Here is an 18,725-nt window from a genome sequence, read left to right as displayed (position 1 = left end):
AAAGCCAATGAAGTTTCCGAAATTTCCCAGGTATATTTAAGAGCCGGATGAAAAGAGTTGATGGAGGTTATAAATTGATCTAGTTCTTCTCTGCTGGATGAAATAGTGCCGATGCAGTCGTCGATGTAGTGGCCGTATAGTTCAGGTTTGGGGCCGTTGTACTGATTAAAAAATTGGTGTTCAACATATCCTACAAAAAGATTGGCATAGCTAGGTCCCATTCTTGTGCCCATCGCTACACCATTAATTTGTTTGTAATAGTTGCCGGCAAATGAAAAACAGTTAAGCGTCAAAACTAGTTCGGCAAGGCAGAGGAGCGTTTCCGAACTAGGTTCTTTGACAGTGCGTTGATCGAAAAAGTGTTTAAGTGCTTGAAGACCTTCGCTATTAGGAATGACTGTGTATAGAGATGTAATGTCCATGGTGAAAATAAGTTAGTCTTGGCCGGAGAAATTGAAATCGCGGAAAATTTGTAGTGCGTGTGTACTGTATTTAATGTATGATGGCAAAGATTTGATAATAGGCGGCATAATCCTGTCTAAGTAGCTAGCAATGAGTTCGGTAGGGCAACTACAGGCAGAAACGATAGGGCAACCTGGGTTGTTGGGTTTGTGAATTTTAGGCAAGAAGTAAATGCACGAGGTTCTAGTGGTGTTGATGATGAGATTAGTGGCAGTGTCCGGTAATTCTTGATGAACTATAAGATTTTGAATGGTGTCTTTGACAGCACCACAGTTTCTTTAGAAACTACCCCTTCATTCCAGTTTGGTTTTAGCTGGTGTTAAGGGTTAATCCGCACTCCCCTTTCACTGCCATGTGTGATGCCCATTCATGTGGGCAGGCGCAGTTTTTGTTATTACCTCTCCAAATCGGATCACGATGCCGTGGGCAAATCGTTGTACCCAAATCTTAAACCTGATTCGATAGGCAATGGGAAGCCAATGATGTTCCTAGAGAGCTAGTATAGTAAATGGTTAGAACCCAAATGAAAACAAACACCATACTTAAGACTCCATTGGTAGTACAGTGTCTAAGTGGCTACCCACATGTATGCATTGCATACCTACTTTTTTAAACAACGCAGAGAAATACGAAAACACAATAGCTTCAATGCCCTGACTACAGGATGCTAAACTGGCACAGCAAGATTAATTGAGCAGTGAGGGAATAACTATCTTAAGCCAAATTTTCGAAAGAAAATGCCTTTCTTCATCAGGGTTCCCAAGGAATGATTTTGGCTTCTGGAGAAAGAGAGGGAAAGGCATAATTTGAATGGCCGGATTATGCATCTCTGGTATAACAACGGCCAATTCCGTCCTGACGAGCAGCCTTTCTCAATGAAAACGTGTGATCAGTTCAATTAGCTCATTCAAAGCCCCTGGATCAAAATACATGGAGTAACCAGGTATCCAGACAGAAACAAATGTGACGAAAAAACAAGCAATTCCGACATTGAATAGATTTAGACATGAAATAAAAAGTTATGAGTTTGATGTCAATTTGAGAAAATTGAATATTACACTCTTAATGGCATCCCCTCCTGTTTTTTTGCTGTCATCTACATACCGGCAGCAAATTTCCTGCCAGGGAAGCATATCTTAGGAACTTTTAATTAGCTTTCAATAAGAAAGATGAAATGGGAAGCCATCGCTTTTCTATAAGCTGTTTTCCCCTCGTTTACATGATAGAATTATCTATTTTTGATGTTCCGTGATGCCCAAGTATTTATTCTGTAACAACTGTCTCCATTAGCCGAAATCATTCCTTGGGAAACCCTGATGAAGAATGGCATTTTTCTTTCAAAATACTGGCTTGAGATAGCTATTCCTTTACTGTTCAATGAATCTTGCCGTGCCAGTTTAGCATCCTGTACTCAGAGCATTGAACCTATTGTGTATTCATTCATTTATCTTCTAGGTGCACCCCAGATCTCTGAGAAAAACTTCCTGGTTTTGATTGTCAACAATGGTGGATAAAAGGTTGGACCTATTGAAGCGGCATCTGCAAGAGCTTAGCGATGCAAGAAAGAAGGGAGACAGACAAGGCAAGTGTTTGGCTTATTTCAATCTTGGTACATACTATCAGGGCACAGCTGACTTAAATCAGGCCGTAACAAATTACACAGAAGCATTAGCCATTTTTAAGGAAGTGGGTTTCAGAGCGGGAGAAGGAGCAGCCTATGGCAATCTCGGCAACACTTATCAAAGTCTTGGTTATTTCAAGCAAGCCATAGAGTACCACCATCAAGATCTTAGTATTGCAAAAGAGGAAGGGAACAGGGCTGGAGAAGGGAGAGCTTACTGCAATCTCGGCAACGCTTATCAAAGTCTTAGTAATTTCAAGCAAGCCATAGAGTACCACCATCAACATCTTAGTATTGCAAAAGAGGTAGGGGACAGGGCCGAAGAAGGAAGAGCTTATGGCAATCTCGGCAACGCTTATCAAAGTCTTGGTAATTTCAAGCAAGCCATAGAGTACCACCATCAACATCTTAGTATTGCAAAAGAGGTAGGAGACAGGGCCAGAGAAGGAAGAGCTTATGGCAATCTCGGCAACGCTTATAAAAATCTTGGTCATTTCAGGCAAGCCATAGAGTACAACCATCAACATCTTAGTATTGCAAAAGAGGTAGGGGACAGGGCCGGAGAAGGAAGAGCTTATGGCAATCTCGGCAATGCTTATCAATGTCATGGTAATTTCAAGCAAGCCATAGAGTACCACTATCAACATCTTAGTATTGCAAAAGAGGTAGGAGACAGGGCCGGAGAAGGAAAAGCTTATGGCAATCTCGGCAATGCTTATCAAAGTCTTGGTAATTTCAAGCAAGCCATAGAGTACAACCATCAAAATCTTAGTATCGCAAAAGAGGTAGGGGACAGGGCCGGAGAAGGAAAAACTTATTGCAATCTCGGCAATGCTTATACAGGTCTTGGTAATTTCAAGCAAGCCATAGAGTACCACCATCAAGATCTTAGTATTGCAAAAGAGGTAGGGGACAGGGCTGGAGAAGGAAGAGCTTATGGCAATCTTGGCAATGCTTATAAAAGTCTTGGTAATTTCAAGCAAGCCATAGAGTACCACCATCAACGTCTTAGTATTGCAAAAGAGGTAGGGGACAGGGCCGGAGAAGGAAGAGCTTATGGCAATCTCGGCAATGCTTATAAAAGTCTTGGTAATTTCAAGCAAGCCATAGAGTACCACCATCAACATCTTAGTATTGCAAAAGAGGTAGGGGACAGGGCCGGAGAAGGAAGAACTTATGGCAATCTCGGCAATGCTTATAAAAGTCTTGGTAATTTCACGCAAGCCATAGAGTACCACCATCAAAATCTTAGTATTGCAAAAGAGGTAGGGGACAGGGCTGGAGAAGGAAAAACTTATTGCAATCTCGGCAACGCTTATCAAGGTCTTGGTAATTTCAAGCAAGCCATACATTACCACCATCAACATCTTAGTATTGCAAAAGAGGTAGGGGACAGGGCCGGAGAAGGAGCAGCCTATGGCAATCTCGGCAGCGCTTATCAAAGTCTTGGTAATTTCAAGCAAGCCATAGAGTACCACCATCAACATCTTAGTATTGCAAAAGAGGTAGGGGACAGGGCCGGAGAAGGAAGAGCTTATGGCAATCTCGGCAATGCTTATCAAAGTCTTGGTAATTTCAAGCAAGCCATAGAGTACAACCATAAAAATCTTAGTATTGCAAAAGAGGTAGGGGACAGGGCCGGAGAAGGAAAAACTTATTGCAATCTCGGCAATGCTTATACAGGTCTTGGTAATTTCAAGCAAGCCATGAAGTACCACCATCAAGATCTTAATATTGCAAAAGAGGTAGGGGACAGGGCCGGAGAAGGAAGAGCTTATGCCAATCTCGGCAATGCTTATAAAAATCTTGGTAATTTCAAGCACGCCATAGAGTACCACCATCAACATCTTAGTATTGCAAAAGAGGTAGGAGACAGGGCCGGAGAAGGAGCAGCCTATGGCAGTTTCGGCATCGCTTATCAATGTCTTGGTAATTTCAAGCGAGCCATAGAGTCACAACAAAAACGTCTTAGTATTGCAAAAGAGGTAGGGGACAGGGCCGGAGAAGGAGCAGCCTATGGCAATCTCGGCAGCGCTTATCAAAGTCTTGGTAATTTCAAGCGAGCCATAGAGTACCACCATCAACATCTTAGTATTGCAAAAGAGGTAGGGGACAGGGCCGGAGAAGGAGAAGCCTATGGCAATCTCGGCAACGCTTATAGAAGTCTTGGTAATTTCAAGCGAGCCATAGAGTACCACCATCAAGATCTTGGTATTGCAAAAGAGGTAGGGGACAGGGCCGGAGAAGGAGGAGCTTATTGCAATCTCGGCAATGCTTATCAAAGTCTTGGTTATTTCAAGCAAGCCATAGAGTACCACCATCAACATCTTAGTATTGCAAAAGAGGTAGGGGACAGGGCCGGAGAAGGAGGAGCTTATTGCAATCTCGGCAATGCTTATAAAAGTCTTTGTAATTTCAAGCAAGCCATACAGTACCACCATCAACATCTTAGTATTGCAAAAGAGGTAGGAGACAGGGCCGGAGAAGGAGCAGCTTATGGCAATTTCGGCATCGCTTATCAAAGTCTTGGTAATTTTAAGCAAGCCATAGAGTACCTCCATCAAGATCTTTGTATTGCAAAAGAGGTAGAGAACAGGGCCGGAGAAGGAAAAGCTTATTGCAATCTCGGCAACGCTTATACAAGTCTTGGTAATTTCAAGCAAGCCATAGAGTACCACCATCAACATCTTAGTATTTGCCAGGAAACGGAGGACCCAATAGGGCTGGCAAGCGCATGTTATAATATTGGTCTTGTTCATGGATTTTTTGGCTGCTTGAGCAAAGCTCTTAATTACTATCGTCTAAGCATTTATTATTTTGATGAAGTTAGGCATCTTCTTCAGTCAGAGGATGCATGGAAAATAAGCTTTCGTGACACAAAGGGGTGTGCGTACACCGCTTTGTGGACAGCACTCTTGAAGAATGGAGAGGTTGATGAAGCCTTGTATGCTGCTGAGCAAGGACGAGCACAGGCTTTGGTAGACATTTTAAAGATGCAATACAGCATTAATGGGAAACCTACGATGAAGGTAACTATCTCTTTGGTTATGAAAGATCTACCTTCACAAACTGTGTTTACAGCACTTCAAGGAAACACGATCAACTTCTGGTTGCTAAGAGATGATATCGGGATAAATTTTAGACAAAAGAAAATCGAAAATGGAACTGCCAAGTCTCTGATGAAAAGTACTTTAGAACAGATCAATGCAGGGGCCGTTTTGCGATGCGAGAATCGTTCACTTGAAAGACAAGGCAGCGACTTCTCGAGCAGTAGGGAAGGTGTTGAAGAAACCTTTCGGTATTTGAGCTTTTCTGTGCACCCTTTGCAGCCCTTGTATGATGTCTTAGTCAGTCCTATAGCGGACTTGATCCAGGGTGATGACTTAGTGTTTGTTCCTGATGGACACTTTTGCCTGGCTCCTTTTTCTGCAATGAGTGACTCTGTAAGGATCCGTGTAATTCCCTCGCTGACTGCTTTAAAATTGATCACTATGGCAACTGACAACTTCGAAAGTAAGAATGAAGCGCTGCTTGTAGGCGATCCGTGCTTGAGCGAAGTCACTTACGGCACTGGTGAACCCATGTATGGACAGCTGCCGTGTGCAAAAAATGAGGTGGATATGATTGGAAAACTTCTGCAGACCACGCCTCTGACAGGAAAAAATGCAACCAAAGCTGACGTGCTAAAAAGAATGAAGTCAGTTGCTTTAATCCACATTGCTGCACACGGAGATGCCGAATTTGGAGAAATTGCTTTGGCCCCAAATCCCGAACGCACATCTAAGATCCCTATAAAGGAAGATTACATGTTATCATTGAGCGATGTTCAAGCAGTTCGTCTTCAGGCAAGACTGGTTGTGCTGAGTTGCTGTCATAGTGGCCAGGGAGAGGTAAAATCTGAGGGTATTGTGGGAATAGCCAGGGCTTTCCTGTGTGCTGGTGCCCGGTCTGTTCTGGTGTCACTCTGGGCAATCGACGATGAAGCGACCTGGATGTTCATGAAGAGTTTCTACCAACACTTGGCAGATAGAAAAAGTGCAAGTGCAGCTCTTCACCATGCCATGAAATCTCTTCAGGAGACAAAAAATTATTCGGCCATAAAATACTGGGCACCATTTGTCCTAATTGGCGATGATGTCACCTTTGAATTTGGGGAGCTCAAACACGAAAAGAATGGTAAGTGCCATTTAAATATAACTTTAATGACTGAATCGCTGTACTTTGTTCATGTTTTTAATCAGGAATTTGTCGAAAGGAGCAGGTACGTTCCTCACAGAGAAATGGCTTTATAAACGGTTGTCAGAGTGGATATTTTTACTCGAACTGCTTTGGCTAATACCTGAATTAAATAATGTCTGCATTCACTGAGTCAGCTACTTCAGCTTCCTGCAGAAAGCTAGCTGTTTGAGCCCGTGTTATGATGGAGTGACTGTGAAACTGATCGGTGATTGTCGATTTGTTATGTCAAGTGAAGTGAGTTATTGAGGTCTTCAAGTCTACATGTCAAAGTAACAGTGAATAGGAATTGTTGCTATTAACTTCAGCACAAACAGTTAAATGAATGAATTAAGATAATTATTTACTTGTTAATCAGAACAAAATTCATTATTGCCATTTAATCCACTACTTGTTTCTTTCTTGCTGGTTTTGTTTTTTCAGAAACGATGTCCAAAACGTGAGAAACTTACTTGGACTGTGATACGTCGATATGTTATTTTCCTTTCCTCGATTATATGAGTTATTGAAAACAATTTAATCATTGATACCTTAGTACCAGTCAGACACAAGATATCATGCCAATTATAGTTAAAGTACCATGAGATCTCAGTAGTATTAAGATACTGTCCAAGTCCTTTCATTTGTGCCTTGTTTTGTAAGCATCTGTTCCAGGATTAGTTAATCACTTGATAAATCAGGGACAGGCAAAACGGTTTGTTTCCATAACTGAGGATCTAGCCGTCTTGTTATTTTGGCCCTTGAAAATAACTCCAAGCTTTTGCGGTATGTTTCTCAGGTGACATGTATACTCTTTAGCTTGCTATACCAACTTTCCATTTACAATATCATTAAGTGACAGCCTCGGGGAATGTGTATTTTCTGTGTTTCTGTAAGGTTGGCCAAAGCTAAATAAGCAAATTAATTGTTTCGAGAGGCAAATGTCTATAAGCTTAAAAACAACCTAGGAAAGTAGAAGTGTTTGGAAATTACAACAATTTTAATGTAGCATTCACATTGAAATGATATGGAAATTCCTGGAACAAAACGCTTTATTCCCAAAGGGTTTAAATGGAGCACAACATCGAGTTAGCCGATTTGTTTATTGTTTATTTTTCCGCAAAACGTGGTTCAAAAACAGACACTTTTGTGACGCTGATGAGGACTAGGACAATTTGGGTAAATCTAACTCTTTGGTAATGGACTCTTGCTAGGGCCTGAAACCAAACAAATGTAGTTTTGCATGTTGATTTTGTGATATTTTGTCACAGAGGGACTGGACCAATGCAAAATAATTCAATGAAATGGGTGATTCCTTAAAACTTCTAGAAGGTAAAAAGGTGTGTGGGGTAAAAGTTGCCTGATCTCTTAATTAATTGTGTGCATTTTAAACCCCTAGGGAGGTGGGACTTTGCCCATGCATATGCTTGTGGAAATTTTTTGAATTTTAAAAATGGTATGACTAGCCGAGTCACGTCATTTCATACCATTTCGCACCATTGTAAACGTTGGTCAGTAACTCTTGAGTTGACAAAGGTATTAAAAGGGAAGCATTCCATCCTTTCTCCATGTTAAAACTGAGGGCAGGATGGGCACCCATCTCCTAAACTGAGCACCCCAAATCGAGAGTAAGGTCTAAGGTCTACTTCTCCACTACCATAGTCACGTCGACCACGGCTGAACGTGCAAACAGATTCAATCCGAGCTAAAGTCTTTGTCTAGCTCTCCTCCACTTATGCAAATTTGGAGTATTTTGTACCTGCTATGAACGGTTATCACTTCTTTCCATCCCTCAAACTGACATTTCCCTTTTTATTCAACTTATACGACGTACAGTCTACTTTAGACTTCAAATCTACTTCAAAGATTTTAAACAAGCTGAGAAGATTCAAAATAGGCGAGGCAAAGAGTTGAACCCGGATCGATGGCTTCACCTTGCAGTTTCTGATATCCTCTAGACCAACAAGACAAGCTCCTGGAAAGTCGAATTTTTAGAGTATTGACATAATAGTACCTAGCAAAACAAAGGTTAACCTTCTTCAACGGGGTTTTTAGACCTAAATACTGTAGATCAGTGCTGTCATTCTGCTTGTTTTCATTGTATTTAGAGCTGTAAGCTTTTCAATGTTAACATGGCATAATGCGTCGTGTAATTGTTACGAAATGTCTAATGTCAGTTTTAGGGATGGAAGTTAGTGTTGACTATTATGAACTCACATGTTCATTTCCAAGTCCTTGATAATGGCGTGATGAGGTCGCCGAAACGTCGGAAGTTTAGCTTTTTATCGCTAGTTTTTACATGTCCGTATTTCACTGTTTTCATCTTTATTTGGTAATTTAACATTTATGTTTCCTGATTTCTTTTTAGGGGATTTAACAATCATGTAATTAAAGTTCCGTTTATCAGAGCAGTAGAAATGTTGTTTATATAAAGTAAGAATAAAAGAGGACCAAGGGAACTACTCTGTGGTACATCACATTTCATTGTTTGTTTGTTTTTGCCATTTGGCCAAAAATCGCGATTTTCAAGAATTTTGGAAAAATCGTTATTTCTCTTCTAATAGGTCATATTTAAAGTGTTTTAGTATAGCACAAATCTATGGTAGTTAAGCTTTGCATCCATAAAAATTAGGCTATAAGGTGACTCGTATTTCCTAGTTTTTTGGCCTTGCGAAGTTTGCCCAAAAATGATTTGACGATAGGTCTATCCTGATTGGGCTGACAAACTGGAAAATGGTGCTTCAAAAATGGCAAAGAAGTGCTTAAATAATGCTCAACTTTTGAAAAAGGTGCTCGAAATTTACTGATTTTCATCGGTATGCCTATTTTTTTTAAAAAAAGAATTGCCCTTTCGTTAAGTTGTTTATAAATGTTCAGAGAACTAAAACATTAATGTCTTTTGAGCAAAAAAAATTCCTCAGTGAAATGTACTTTAAAGCCTGTGATGATTTCAAATTGCTTCACTTCAAACGCAACATTTCAACCATGTAACTTTTCGGGTGTTTAATTTAAATTAAAGGGTGTTCAAGGTTTTGTACGCGCCTTTGTACATGTGCTATACGAATACATGAGAAAATCCTGTAATCTTACTACAGATTGAAACTGTTCGATAGTGACTTAAGTTTCTTTTGGAAACATTATTTGTCCGAAAAAAATACATGGTGGTTGTCAAATCGTCATTGGCCACAATACTTACCCACTGGAGAAAGTTATCTGGCCTTTGAACTACTCGCGCCATGTGCCGCTATCCATATTTCATTGTGTGCATACACATAGAAATCGTAATCTTATTTATAAAGCCCTTCAAAGGTTTGACTCCCAATTTCATTACCACGAAATAACTGAATATATGTGATATCAACCGGATTAATGTCCCGTTTACTCTCCATTCAACCTGTTAAGGCAACTACTTACGGTCTTTACTCTTTTTTTTCACTGGTAGGAAACTTTGGAACTCTTTTCCTCTCCACATTAGATTACTAATACTAACTATAGTAAAGGAGTTTCAACCACTCTTCTAAACTTAGATAAATTCATGTGACTGGTGACTGCTGTACTTTTTGTAAATAGTTTCGATTTTTATACGTTTTCATAGATATAATTTCATTTTTACTTAATCTATTTTTTCGAAGACAATCAACTCCCTGCTATTTCAAATTCGAGTTGAAATACAGATGTTGCTGTTTTTGTTGAACAACCGGGACCATGGTATCGATACCTCCAAATATCGTAACTGCTCATCAGTTGGAACAATTTTACTATTAGTTTTGGCTCCTATTAATGCTATTTCATTTGCAGTTTATAGTAACCTAGCCTAGAGACTTGTCCTAACAGATGGCAATAGTGGGGGTTTAGGAGTGGTAACCTCCAATTTAAGATCACCGCTTCTTGACTATTAACAATTTAAGAAATAGAGGACGTTTTCCGTGTTTCCATAGCCTCATCTAAACACGAGGGGGAGTTGGGAGAATTCGAGACAGCTATGCAAACCCGAGACGCAGTCGAGGGTTTGCACAACATGGAAACACGAAAAAAAGTCCTGTATTGCTTTTATAAAATATTCCTCAAAGATGATTCGAAAAATGAAGGAAAATGCTGTTTTTTTACTTCTTGATTCAAACAGATTTTCTTGGTATACGCTCATATTTCCTACCAGCCAATCAAAACGCACGTCTGGCTACAGAATCAATCAAAATTCGTGTGGTGTCACAGCCGTGTTTCCATACTCTCATTTAAACACAGCTATTGACCAATGAGAGTGGGCATACTATCCTAATTATTTTATAAAGAGAGGTTAAGGGGAAAGTACGGTCTAGAAAAAGTTTCTCTAAATTGCTAAAACTTCCCCCGGAAATTCGAAAAATAATTGCCGTTTTGTCCAGTTCCCTGTAAAAATGTGACAAGAGCACTTTGAAGTTGCCTCTTTCGTGACTTGGAGAGCGCCATCTTGGATATGACGTAGCAATAATCAACAAACATGTTCGACCTCACCAAGTTCTTCGTTACCCGATCACTTTCTCGATGTTGTGTGACCTTTCTGCTCCAAGAAATCCAAATGTAAGATGAACTATGGTATACTGTCTTGTGGTTCAATGGCTAGTAGACCAAGTAGGCCATCAGTGCGACAGAAACTCAAGTCACTTAATACTATGTACTTATTGACTGAGTGAGAGGGCCGGACGCGAAAATATATGGCCAGAGGTCATGGCGTACGGACCGAGCACAGCGATGCGCCATGACCGAGGGCCAAATATTTTCCCGTCCGGCCCGACCTAACTCGGTCAATAAGCATTTTATCATATGACCACCGCGCTTTTCCTTTTTTTATTTTTTTCGGGTAACAAAATTCGGAATGTTCACTTACGTCGCTCATTTTGAAAAGTCGGGATTTATATAGCAACAAAGTTGTTTTAGTTCGCATCTCGCGCGCGCTTTTATTGCAAAACTATTGAGAAAATCCCCGTATGAGGGCTGGACGGCTTTTTCCGCCCCTGCTCACGCCATCGCGTACGGCCCTCATACGGGGATTTTCTCAATAGTTTTGCAATGAAAGCGCACGCGGGGCCGTACGGGTCATATGATAATTGTAGACTCTCTGGTCAATCAAACTAGGCGGCAATTAATCAGCCAGAGCAAATGTAAACAAGACAAAAACCTTGAACATGCGACATAGAAATATTTGACAAGCCCACCTTTTCTTTTTCACTCTCTTCCTTCTGCGACAGCTGTCTTTGATGCTTCAGCAAATGTATTTGTTTCGCCGACGAAACTTTCAGATTTTGTTCAATACACACAGCTAGGTCTTTTCACAGCAACAATTACCGCTGTTGGGGTTTTATACGCTTTCGAGGGGGATGAAACTAGACACATGTCTAGACTCAGAACACATATTAACATTTAAAAAACAGAAGATTCCACCGAAAAATGAAAATGTAAAGAAAAGTTGGCCTGCGAAAATAAAACACGGATGGATTCCTCAAACCTGAAAACCTGACTGCTATATATTGTCTGTTTGGGTCTGTCATATTGCTAAGGAGGACTTCAAGCAGGATCTTCAGGTATATGAATATTGGTCTTGGTAACATTTCTCTTCATACTGAAATCTCAGTCAAACAGTCCAAAATATCATTATATTGGAGCCAGAAAATTGAATCAAGCAATGAATAGACGACTTTCACTGTTATGCGCTTTTCCAGGTAGTAAAATAAACAACTTGAAATGTAGTTAAATTTTGTTAGCTTCATAGACACTACTGAAACGATTTACTCTCACCACTCTGGAACGAAGAAACGAAAAAATCATAGCAAAATCGGAGTTGCCAAAAAATTGAGACCGTTAGGACAAGCCCATTTGAGGAAACTTTATTAGGCAACATATATACACTAATGCCTTTCGTAATCTTTGGCCAGTCCCGAATTTAAGTTCACTTCGGCGCTCTAAGAGAGCCTTGACGACAATACTCACTTAAGATTGCTTATTTCTCAATTATGAGGTAAAAGTAATTGCAAAATATTTGTTATGATAACAAAGCATGATTGTAATCAGTTTTCCCGAATTTCATGCTAAGTATTCTTGTGGCTCAGTCGGTAGAGCAGCGGTGATCTAACCCGAAAGTCGTAAGTTCAATTCCCGACCCTGATCAGAGTTGTTCTCTGTCATTGTGTGGACCCAATTCCATTAGTAGGGCTAATACTCACATGGTCTATATGGGTAGAAAACAAGCACTTCACATTACCCTCTAATAGTTGAGTCTGTCAAGTTTATATGGCCGAGTTCTAATACTTTGTGAAAACTGTAAATCAACCGTTATTATACCAGGGAAATACCGGGAGCAAATCCTTTCGGAGTCGAGTGAAGAAGCAGCGAATAGGCCGAGTTCAATATATCAATATTAAGGCGTGGCTACGAGGCCTTATGGTCAAATTTTACGGCTCGGTTCTGTTTTCTTTGTCTCACAAGTCTCAAGGAGGAGTTCTAAACAAAACAGTCTTGGAATTTAACCGTAAAGCCTCGTAGCTAACCATGTGTGAATATTGACATATCGAACGTGTGCTATTAGGAATACGGTACTCAATCCCAGGCCACCTTAGAGGAAGGCGAATGCTTTCACTGCGCCACATCTGTTCCCCCAAAGACGAAAATTGTTGTGAAAAAAATTGGGAAAACAGGAATTTAGCAAAGTGTTTATAGGATTTAGAACTCTTGAGCAAAGACCAACCAAAAGATCTAACTTTGCATTCCGGTCAGACGGGTTTGCAGCTAATGATATACTTTTTCCTGTCTTCAAGTAACTCGTGAAAGTTGTTCTGAAAGAGAACCTTTGCAATAAGCCACCATCTCTGTTGTCGTGTGACGGTTGTCGAAATCTTCTTCTCTGAACTACAGTCAGAACTGGACGAAAAATATAAATTACTATCCGGGAAACAGGAAACCTGAACCGTTGGTTATCAAATTGATGTTGCAGCACCATTGGTCTCACTTGGTATATTAAAATTGACTTTCCGTTGAGTGGGCGGCAAAAATTCGCAATTGATGGTTTACGATAAAAATTTGTTTGGCGTTTGCGGCATATGGCAGGATTCTTCATTTCAAAAATGCCTTTCCCTTTTCTTGAGAATTTGCTGTGTCCCTCTTGTTTTTTTAGAATCTGTTAGATAACTAGCGAACAGGCAAGAAAGAAGCCGAAATCAAGCGTACAAGTTCCCAGATTTTTGGTGGAACTTAAAGTTCAGCCTGCCGTTCCCTGCAAATCCTTGGAGACCCAGGCGCAATCCAGTGGGGAGGGGAGAAAGGGGAAAAAATTCTCACGATCAAGAAAAAAGGGCCCTTCCCGATCTTGTTTCCACCCCCACCCCAACGGAATGCCGCAAACGTGGATAGTAACAAAAGGAACTTTATTTAAGTGTCTAGTCTTCTGGCGCTGGAGCATTAATTGGGGACACTGTAAACTAAAATCAATAATTAACACAAACCAAGTTAAATGCTGGGTTTTGAGTAGAGGGAAAAACCGGTGTACGCGGAGAAAAACCTCTCGCTGCAGAGTAGAGAACCAACAAACTCAACCCACATATGACATCGAATCTGTGAAATGAACCTGGCCCACATTGGTGGGAGGCGAGTACTCTCACCACTGCGCCATCCTTGCACCATCCTTGCACCATCCTTGCACTCCATAATAATGTATGTCATTTGAAGCCTTTCCTTGTACAAGATGTTGGATATTTGATCAAAAAAGGGAACGGCAAACGCAAGTGTGGCTTCTTCCTTTCAGTTACCGGTACAACCTACCGCGATTCCAGCGACAATTAGCAAAACATTTTAGCAAAAGCATTATCAAGTGTGTTGCGTAACATTTAAACCACAGTTGCTCCCAGCCTCCAGCAAAGAATTATCCATTTCTGGGACTTTTGTCGGAAAGGTCTCTGTGTCATTCTTCCTAAAAGGTCTTTTTACAATATTAGGCCTAAAGGGAATTAACAAAATCTGTGAAACGTTACATCAGTTGAACCCGATTTCAGGTACGACTGTCCTGGAATATTAAATGATGAATGCTCCAATCTCAGCTACCACATATTAATAACTCAAAATCATGATTGTTCCCACAGAAATATCAAATAGTGTATTAAGAAATGCTATATCTGCAAATATTTAACAATTATTCTACAAGGGCGCGCTGGATATGAAGTGATAGATAACGTTAACTGAATAGAATGTAATGTGAAGTGCTAGATTTCAATCCCATATGAACCATGTGAGCGTTAGCCCTACAGATGGAAATGGGCCCACACAAGGACAGAGAAAAACTCCGACCAGGGTGGGAATTGAACCCACGACCCTCGGGTTAGATCTCCGCCGCTCTACCGACTGAGCTACAAGGTCAGACGGGAGCAGGCCGTGGGAAGTGAAGATGTTAAAGTCACGGCAATGAACATGTACAAGTACAAGGTAAGGTTACGTTTATAGAAACGTTAGCCGTGTAGCACTTATATTTTAAACAGATTTAACTAAATAGAGTGTAATGTGAAGTGCTAGATTTCAATCCCATATGAACCATGTGAGCGTTAGCCCTACAGATGGAAATGGGCCCACACAAGGAAAGAGAAAAACTGCGCGGAAATTATTTTCGCCCATATCTTAGTATCTTCACGTGTGCCATAGATGGTTTTCACGTGACGTCATCGCCGCCATGTTGGTGGACGAAAACAAAAGATCTCTCATTAGCGTCTTTTGTTCGTCCACCAGAAGTCGTACGTTTCTCTATTGTTATTGGTGTCTCTGACGCTATGGAGAAAAAAAAAATGTGAATAAAAGTTCCTTTCCGCATTCTCAAATATTGGACATTGCTGAATGGCTTTCTACTCGCAGTGCAAACGCAGTCGGCCGGGTGGTTTCATATTTCTTGCTTTTCATTTAATTTTTATTCGGGTAAAAGGTCATTCTCTGCCATAAAAACATGGCGATGCGAAGGCGTATTAGTTTTTTTAACTGTGTCACCGGGTTACATTGCCTACCACTGACTCCAAAGTTCGATCGAAACCAAAAATGACTTGATATGTTGCAGGGCATATTTACGCCCGTTACCGTTAAACGCATCCGTTTTATTTTGCAAATAAATACGCACAAACTCCAGAAATAGTTACTGAGTCACATAGCATCACTGCGAGACAGCAACGGAGCTGAGGCCCGCTACCGAACAAAATCAATCGGAATGGTCTTGTGCTGACAAAAGTGTCACAGCGAGCGTGACACAAAAACGAAATGAAACCTTAAATTTTCCATACTCACGGAATCAAATGAACAAGGAGCTGTTCAACCGGTAGCCTTCCACGCAGGCGTTCTTAGGGCTTCGTCACGCGTTCCTCACTCACTAACGTCTGCTAAAACAAAAAACCACTTCCGTTCAACGACTGTTTGCTCACTATTTAAAAAAACCAATCAGCATTAACTAATTGTGTTGTGCATAGCCAATCAGATGCTGCGAAAGAATGCCATACAAAAAACGGCCTCTGGTTGGTCGGTAATCCACGAACGGAAGTGGATATTCGTTTTCGCAGACCTTAGTGGGGGAAGAACGCCCGACAAATCCCTAATAACGTGAGCGTGGGAAGCTATCCAACCAGTTGCTCTGGTGGGAAGACAGATAAATCATGATTCTCGCGGTGGAGCCTGATTTTAGTAACATGAACTAAAGGTACATAAAAAATTCGATCGTAAACAGCAGTAATGTAGCAGATCTCGTAACATGCTGTTGTTTGGTGTTGTAAGCAGCTTCTTTATAAGTCTAGGTAACTGTTTTAATTGTTTAGATTTTTGATTTTGGCTTTGGTATCGAGCCAACAGACCATTTCCGAGTTCATGTCAGCCTCCTCCTCAAAACGAGGCTAAGTGCGAGGTTTTTCCCATGAAAATTAGTTTTCATTTATATGTAAAGTAGGACTAATTTTCATAAGAAAAACTGTGCTCTTGGACTTGATTTGAAGAGGAAGCAGACGTGAACTAAGAAATGGCCTATCACATTCTACATTACCGGCGATAGCTGCTACAAGTCGTAAAAAGGAGAAAAAAAAAAGGATGCCTCGGAGGTATTATCTTTTTTGGGAAAATTCCTGTTGAGGCTAATCGTACCACGTGCTTTACCACCGCAAAAAATGATTTTCCTATACAAATAAGCGCCCTAGTTCTTCTTGACCAGAAGCTTCTCCAAGAAGAGCGACGGAATCTGGTTACTAATACTGGCACACCATCCTTTGAGAGCAGTAATTTTGATCTTCACGTTCAATTTGTTTCACAGCTATACGTTTTTTGACACATTCCTAAATCGACGAATCATTGTCCATGTAATTAACTATCAATTGTTCTTTTTATTAAAGATTCTCTGTTTTTAAGTGTCGTGCTACTTGTCTCGCTCGGTTGTTCGCTACTGTGCCATTCAACTTTCTGCTTGTGTTGTCTAACGGCTTCCTCAACTCTCGCATCCATCATTTCCTCTGTTAGTACACCATCGGGTGAACCATACGCACTAGCCTAAAATACAACAAAAAACAAAGTATTCATGCCATTTGAAAGGTCATTTCGCATTATTCCAATCCTTTTGCGATGGTTCCTAGCTTTTTCTACACGTTAGAAGTGAACTCTCCGTTGAAGAACAGCGTATGATCACCGTTAAGTTAGCAGGGAGGATGGAAAATTCATCGTCGCCACCCTTTGCGAACCACATACTATAAGAGTGGCCGGAAAAATTGAAAAGCTTTTGCAGTGAATGCGTGTTGTGCGGGCGTGCAGTGCGTGCGATGAGTGCGTACAAAGCGTGCAGTGAATCCGTGAGACACGTACAAAGCGTGAACCCTTTAGACTTTTAGGAGTCGTGTTGAAAACAATTAAATAAAATTAAAACAACATGAGACCAAACTGGAAGGAGTTAGTAAGTTGCCTTTCTCTTCCCTTCTTATTCATTTATAATGACCAACTCGCGTTCCAGTAGGCACTCTTAACATAGTTTCTCCACCTTATTTATTACTCGCATGGGCCACGAAGTCTAGTCCCATTGAGACCCGATGCCCGTCCCGTGCCCGGTGCCCAAGCACGGACGTCACCAACATGAATTTTGATCGAACAGCACCTGCCCAAAATACTTGACTACGATTTGTTGTTTTGTTTGCCAAAAACAATCCCTGACTTATTGTTCACTACATCCAAATTCCCCTCTTTTAGCAGCGGCCCACCCTACGGACTTGGAAACTGGCAAAAATCTGTTTATACCGAATCGATGCCTGTGTCCCAGCATCGGGAACGAGGCAGGATGTCCCAAGGAAGCCCGAGAAACCCACCTGCCAAGCAATTGCTATCTTGGAAATTTCCCGACCCGACAGTCCTTCGCTCGCTGTAGCTATTTGTTGACACTTCACGTTGAAGTCGAAATTTGCAATCTTTAACCGACTGAAATGAAATCACAATCACTACGGTTAATTTACTTCCCGATAACCAAGAGGCTACTGCATAATATAAATCGGCTTTGTCTCATTAGTAAACGCCGTACTTTTTGTGAATCTGCACTTGCAAAAGAAGAAAGGATGGACAATCGCCGCTTAGAGGAAGCACTGTTAATCAAGGGAAACACTGAGTTTGGCTGCCACCGGTGTGCTGCAACTCACCTTGTTCGCGAACCCGTCGTAGCTGGCTTCAACACGTGCTCTTCAAAATACTGTCGAACCAGTCTCACTCTTTCTTCTAATGACGGCAAAGCAAATTCGACCATCTCGTCCAACCGGTCATTGATTGCCCAGTCAAACTGGTCTGGCTGGTTACTGGCGAGAACTAACATGAACCTGTGAACAAGAACAGCCAAACCAACCAATCATAACCCGAAGAAACGCGTTCAGAACGAGTCCGGACGCGGCAAACAGTGGCAGAATGCGTTCCAGCAAGTGGAAATGGATTTGCTGTGGTCTCTGATGGACTGAAAATGACGCAAGAGTTTGAAAGCTTATTCCCAAGCGAAACGATGCAATCGCAAAATTACTTTTACTGCTGAGTGAGAACCATCTTTATTTGATACTGTAAAAGGTGTACACCAGTTGAATTGGAAGAGAATGCAATTAATGCGCCGGGAGAGACTGGTTCAGTTACCCATAGTACTCCATGGCCTTAAGTTTTGGCATGCACGGGCGGCCATTTTGTTTTGACCATCAGCTTCGCTATTAGGCTGATTTAGCAACAGAACGGGAACGTCAGTGGCGACGTCGCGCGCAGAAAAACTACCAATGAGAATTTAGAATACAGAAGAAAAGAGTGGAGTCTATTCTATTCTGAATTCTCATTGGTGTTTTTTCTGTGCGCGCCGCCGCCACTGACGTTCCCTTTCTGTTGCTAAATCAGCCGATTATAGCTGTGAGTACTTTCTTTATTTTCAATTTTTATATTAATTTAA

The 18,725-nt window shown here is 41.1% G+C and overlaps 2 protein-coding genes across 2 annotated transcripts in view; one reads left to right on the top strand and one right to left on the bottom strand.

Annotated features, from left to right (window-relative positions):
• Positions 1 to 8,782, top strand: part of LOC137997891 (tetratricopeptide repeat protein 28-like) — a 115,279-nt gene extending 106,497 nt beyond the window's left edge. The window contains exons 9-10 of the mRNA XM_068844210.1: positions 2,011 to 6,259; positions 6,743 to 8,782. Coding sequence (XP_068700311.1) covers positions 2,011 to 6,259; positions 6,743 to 6,762 — 4,269 coding nt within the window. The 3' untranslated portion in view covers positions 6,763 to 8,782. The remainder of the gene's footprint in view (positions 1 to 2,010; positions 6,260 to 6,742) is intronic.
• A 7,794-nt stretch (positions 8,783 to 16,576) lies between these two features.
• Positions 16,577 to 18,157, bottom strand: LOC137997894 (ATPase family AAA domain-containing protein 3-like). Its single transcript, XM_068844214.1, has 3 exons — positions 17,950 to 18,157; positions 17,626 to 17,734; positions 16,577 to 16,822 (listed from the first exon to the last, which is right to left on the bottom strand). The coding sequence occupies exons 1-3, from the start codon at positions 18,117 to 18,119 to the stop codon at positions 16,640 to 16,642; spliced, it is 462 nt and encodes a 153-aa protein (XP_068700315.1). The 5' UTR covers positions 18,120 to 18,157; the 3' UTR covers positions 16,577 to 16,639.
• Positions 18,158 to 18,725: the final 568 nt, after the last annotated feature.

Source organism: Montipora foliosa, chromosome 3, assembly GCF_036669935.1.
Source record: "Montipora foliosa isolate CH-2021 chromosome 3, ASM3666993v2, whole genome shotgun sequence".
Taxonomy (NCBI): Eukaryota; Metazoa; Cnidaria; class Anthozoa; order Scleractinia; family Acroporidae; genus Montipora; species Montipora foliosa.
The sequence above is the reverse complement of the archived record's forward strand: the minus strand, read 5'-3'. Positions and strand labels throughout refer to the sequence as shown.